This window comes from Maylandia zebra, linkage group LG18 (genome assembly GCF_041146795.1).
Source record: "Maylandia zebra isolate NMK-2024a linkage group LG18, Mzebra_GT3a, whole genome shotgun sequence".
Lineage (NCBI taxonomy): Eukaryota > Metazoa > Chordata > Actinopteri > Cichliformes > Cichlidae > Maylandia > Maylandia zebra.
In genome coordinates, this window is record NC_135184.1 from 16,184,859 (window position 1) to 16,190,858 (window position 6,000).

Consider the following 6,000-nt stretch of genomic DNA (forward strand, 5'->3'; position numbering starts at 1 on the left):
AAGGCCAACAGTAACTGCGGTTTGGGTTGCAGACAATTTATCCACAGGGGGCCCAGAAATCCCAGGTTCTCCATTTGTTACGGCTCTTTTGTGTCATTTCACACTACAAATTTGTTAGTAAATTTGCACCTCTAAAATACATCTAGGCTCTGTATTAGTGTATTATATATAATCGCTACTGATGATGTTTTCCTACAAAAGCTGGAATTCATCAAGTTACCACAAACCTATTGATAAACAGAGAGCCTTGAGCCAGATACTATTTCAATATAGGAACCCCTCTGTGGTTGCCTGTGAAAAATGTAAGGAAGCTGCGTATGTGTATCAGTACAAATGTTTTCCCCCAGGCTCTCCAAACTGGATTCCCGGCCATGTTTATTCCTGTGTCTCGGATTAACAGCGTAGCGTCTTCAAGATTTTCCAACTACTAGTGCTCACAGCCATTTTGCTTGCATGTATTCCCTGGTAAATTGTCCTAGCTCATCATATATTTCCTACTAATTCTAATTCAGATCAACTTCAGTTGCGATGTCCAAACACGGCTCTTTAAAATAACAAAAAAAGGTAGAAGAGGAAAAAAAAATTGAATGGTAATCATAGCAACTGTAATGTGAAATGGCTTCCAGAAAGCAAGCAGCACCCTAAATATCAATCACCGCAAAAGTATCACCATGCATGGCGAGACATCATCACATAAAGGCCTTATTAATCAACAAAACAACAGGGAGACCTTAGTATCGATGGGAATTCATTTTGTAAGGGGTGTAATTTCTATTCACTCTTTTTTCAGCTAAATGCACGAGCCACTGGTTCCTTAGCAACAGACTCTGCAATGATGCAAGATTGAAGAGGAACAGATCTGCAGTTTCACAGTGCAGGTGAAGAGGAGTCAACCAATGTCTCCTGTTGCAGGTTTTCAAAGCTCCTTAAAGTTGTGGTTATTAGGGCGACCGTATCTTATTTAAGAGAATGACAAAGCACCATCAGACCACTGCAGTGTCTCATCAGAGGGATGCCAAAAACGCCTTTTTGCTTCTAGTGCATGCTGAGAGACATCAGTTCACTACAGTTCTGTATGAACAAAAGACAGTTAATCCTAAAAATGCTAACAATGTGCTACGTTAATTGATAACTAATAAGCTGAAGGGAAACATTCAGTTAATATCTGTGCATATTCTGTTGTTAGGTGTCAGATATTCACAAATGTCTAAACATATTATCCCAGTTTATCATTTGGAATATGACAATTTCCCTTCTAAAGCATCAGCACTAGGCTTCTAGTCAAACATGCAGTGCATCATAATGATAAAGCTTTAGAAAGCATGCTTCAATACAACTGAAACATGCACTGTACATTAATGCAGCCCATATGGCATGTTTTGAGAACAACAGAAAGGTAGAACCAATGTGCATAAACTGGTCGGCCGCATTTAGTTAAATGCAAACATCCTCTCTTAAATTTACATCACATTTGAAAGCCTTGTTATTTTCCAGAGGATGGTTTAATTGCATCATAGGAAAAGCAGACTTTCTTTAGCTGAAGGAAACACACCAACTTGAGAGAGAACAAATCCACAACAAAAGTTGTGCTCTGCACCACAAAATTGTCCCTTGAATGCTTTCCATATTTATGACAGCCAACAGGGAAACAGCACTGAAACTGCCTGGCTTGTTTTGCTTTGGGTCAAGTGTTCGCTTGCCTTTTTAGGAAAAAGAAACAAAACATTTGTATGATAACTGACATCTGAATAGCCTTTTTTGACTTGTAAAAAAGGTACATCTGAGAGGTAACTCGTTAAAGGCTCCAGTGTTGTCCCATCAAACAGAATAAAGGCATGTCTACATTGAAAAAAAAAAGAGAAAATTATGTAACCATCCCAAAGCAACAGAAAAATTAAGAATATCATCCTTTCCTCAAAAGGCTGAAATGAGGCAAGACAGGCCAACCAATTAATTTTCCATTTTCACATGGAGATGATTTTCCATTTTCACACTGAACCTGCTCTAAAAACCAGACACGCCGTATAATGTTCTGATCCTGCTTTCATTTTTATGGCAGTGACCAGTGCCGTGTAGTGAAAATCCAGGTCAAAACCCCCAAAAAGTTTGTGCAAACACATTAATCCATCCATAGATTGGCCTGTGCTTCTAATTAAACTACACATATATCATAGCTTAATGGTGAGTTCACAAAACTTAATGGGAACTGTAGTTGTGTCATGCTGTGTCATAACCACGGCTATATTTGTGTTTTAATGAAAAACTCCAGTCAAATATGAACAATAACAATGTTGTAGGATTAGCTTCCATTTGCAGTTGTTCTCTCTTCATGATTTCTGCCTTAAACTAATTTCACAAATTCTTCATACTCTTTTTCCTATTCTAGAAACAGAATTTTAAAAGCACTATTGGGTTTTTATTTTTATATTATGTATTTGTTGATTCATTGTTAATTCAGCCTGTATTTTGATTCTTTATTTTTAATCATAAGGAATGAGTCCAAATCCAAAAGAAATGTGCACTTTCAGAGACTTGATCTTCCAGGCCTCTGAGTTTTGATTCACAGCGATTTGATAAACGGTCGTGTGAGAAGGTGGAGAAGCGCTTAAGAATCTGCTATCATCATTTCAGATGTTTATATCTGACAGTGCATCTTCTTCAGTCGATTTTGTCATGATGTGGTTGATTCCCACATACAAGGCAGCTATGTTTTACAGCCTCTGTCATCCTTGCTTTGGCAGCTCACAAGATTTGGAATTGACTTCCAGTGCGACAAGGAATATGCCCAGGAGAGGCTTTATAACCAACCCAATCATGTCTATCACCATCTGTAGTGGTGCATCATAATGTGTTCTCTCCTTTTTTACCCTGACTGCATGTGAGTGTTGAATTTTGCCTCTGCATTGTTGAGGACAATTACTACTTTCACAGGACACGTGATCTCACATTTGGAAGCCTCTTTTTCACGTGAACTCAATATTAAAAGAAAGAAAAAAAAATCTCAGCCCATTACTGGAGGTCAGCATCAGATGGAAAACAAGGTACCCTTTGGCAAATGCCATTAAGCAGCAGAACTAATTTTGGGGGGCTAATTACATTTGCACAGGCTGTCTCTTGTGAGAGCAATTGAAGAGTTTATTGTTAACACTGCAGTGCATGGGTGCAGTTCAAACCGCAAACAGGACTATGAGATCAGCTACGCCCCCAGCCTCAAAGTGTGATTGTTGACACTAGGCTATGCACCCAGGGCAATGTTACCAATGTGCATAAAAGAAAGGAAATGAGGACCCCCCACACCTTCCCCACCCCCCACTTCAAAAAAAAGAATGGGGGAAAAAAGGAAAACACACGCATACACTACACCCCCTTTCCCTGAATCTCAATGAATGAAAAGCACTAGTCGAAATAGGAAGAAAAAAAAACAAAAACAACAGTCATTCCTCCTTTACTCACCTTCAATGGAAATTACGTGTTCTCTGATCTGGTTCTGCAGTGCCAGGTCATCGATGCGCTCGATCAGGTCGTAGATTGCGTAAATGTTCGGGTGGACAGACTCGAACCGATGGATCTCTGCCCGGATGGCCGCTGAGTTGGACAAAACAAACTGCGAGCCGGCCGGGCCGGGCTGTGCAGCCTGGCCCGAAACAGTCCCCGAACCGAACTGACCAGCCCCTGAGCTTGCAGACGATCCGGATCCGAACTGGGACGGGATAGACTGGGGCACTGGGACGGGAACAGGCGCCGGGACCGTTCCTGGAGTGGGCATGGCTGGCTGAGACTGCTGCGAGATACCGGACACGGGGACGTTCGCCTGAAAATTCATCTTCTTCTTCTCTCTCGCTCTCTCTCGCTCACTCTCTCTCTCTTTAGAGCTACTAACTCTTTTACAGCGGCAACACAAATAAGAAGCAGACTATAATTTGGGATAAAAGCGATGCGAACAAAAGAAGTCCGCGCGATTTGATGGTCTGGAAAACGATCGGCGCAGAAGCATCAATAGTTGGTCGCCTATTGCAACAAAACGCGGCTCATATTATTAAAACTTGACTGTGATTCATTTTCCGTTATTGGCCAGATCTGTCCAGGGCCCCTTTTCTGTTGCTAACAAACCCGCAATGCCTACCACTTGGACACTCCTATGGGCAATAGCGCTGTTTTGGTCAAAGCCGATTTTCCTTAGTTGCTATGTTTGAGGCAGACAATGGGCTAGGCTTCAGCGCGGCGCCCTGGTCCACTGCCTTGAACGCGTTGTTTCTGCGCCGAAATGAAATAGTGTTTAGTCCTCTTTGGTCCAAGTGGTCCCTGCCCAGAGCCCTCCTCCGCATGCTGAAACGTCACCCATCACGTAATTGTACTTGAGAATGGGGGAGGGTGTGATTGGATACGGTGAAGGGAGAAAATCGCAACGTGCACATCATCGTAATAACCTACCTGACAGTTATGCAAGCCCCACACTCCCCCCCAATATAATTTTCGTTACCCAGGGTTAGTGCAAGATGTGAAAGTAGATTCCGTATTTACATTAGCAGTCACATTGCGGTTAGTTAGTTTGGGTTTTCTTTCGCATGAAGACCTCAATCTATTTTATTCCCATGCAGACCTACACATTCACACGTTCACACTTGTGTGCGCGAACGTGGACACTCAGACACACACAAGATGTTATTTTAGACTATAGGACTTCTTTGCACCATTCTCACACTTATGTTACATAGTAATGTTTACTGGCTTGTAATTCCAAAATACCGTTTTTTCTTTTCAGTTTTACGGATTGCAACAAAAGCAAGTTTCAAAAACACAAGGGAGAACAGGTCCGAACACCACAAGCCTATAGTTTATCTTTTGCAGTTGCTGCAGTCCCATATTGTTGACATACCTATGCAGCCATATAAGGCAACAACAACAAATCTTTTTAAAAAAAATCATAAGTAAAAAATCCTTCATCTTATCCCATGATCTGCATGTTTTCTGTTGTTTATATCACTTCCATTATAGAATTAGATGAGGTGCTCTTATATGGCTCACAGTTGTGATTTCTTCCCCAGTAAGAGGAAGAGGCAGAGTCACCTGCTGGCCTGAACGCACACTACAACAACAGCTGTTCAAGGCCAGATGACTGTCACTGCCAGTCAAGGTCCTAATGTTGTTGCAGCAGTGTGGTGCTGCTGATAAGGATTGACTGAGCACTGCTAAAAACAAAGGGCATGGATGCAATCTGGGTGACATCGCACGTGTATGTCAAGTGTTTTAGGTTTTTGATGCAGGGAAGAAAAACTGTTGAAAACTGAAATTATATATCTAAAAGTAAATGTAAAGCTATTCGAATATAATACAGGAAACATTAAAGTATTTCAGTCTCTCAGCTTCCAGGAAGCATGCAGCAGTGCAGCTCTTTTTCCATGTCATTAATAATACACACTGCAGTAATCATCCTTTGTTATTTTCCCAGTGTGGCAACTGAAAACATGTATTCGGACTAGAGATTAATATTGCTTTTGAATCAAGTTATGTTAAAGAGACATAACTGCATATAATCCAGAAAATACCAATATCACAATTTTTTGTTCAGTATTATGAAGCTCTAATAGTTTCTCATGCAAGCCAAAAGGTTGGCATTTACTTAATGAAAACCATGCTTGGGATGTTTTTTTTCACCTGATCATGTATATTTCATGTATTATGTAACCAAACCTGTTGTATGATAATGCACATCAATGAACAGCTGCAGTATGACACATAACTTTTTGTTCTTCGCAGCAGCAGGATCATGTCTCAGCAATTATAAATTCAACAGCGAGAGCAACCTGCTGTTTTGAAGATTAGGATCATTATTATGAGTTTCATGAGGAATTATGTTTTTCCAACAGAACAACTTGCTTCAGCTGGGTCCTCACATTGATGAGGAAAACCTCAGTAAATTTTAAGAATCCCTCTAAAGATACTAACAGTATTTCCCAGAAATCCGCTGTAATAGATTATAATACATGATTAAAATGAGGC

The 6,000-nt window shown here is 40.7% G+C and overlaps 1 protein-coding gene across 2 annotated transcripts in view; it reads right to left on the reverse strand.

The window, feature by feature from the left end:
• agap3 (ArfGAP with GTPase domain, ankyrin repeat and PH domain 3) overlaps positions 1 to 4,301 on the reverse strand; it is a 119,045-nt gene extending 114,744 nt beyond the window's left edge. Inside the window, exon 1 of one of the 2 annotated variants that reach the window (XM_004542806.4) lies at positions 3,454 to 4,297. In XM_004542806.4, the coding sequence (XP_004542863.1) occupies positions 3,454 to 3,823 (370 nt within the window). In that variant the 5' untranslated portion in view covers positions 3,824 to 4,297. Of the gene's footprint in view, positions 1 to 3,453 lie in introns of both variants that reach the window. The other variant, XM_076877155.1, reaches the window with a different exon arrangement.
• Between the last annotated feature and the right edge of the window lie 1,699 nt (positions 4,302 to 6,000).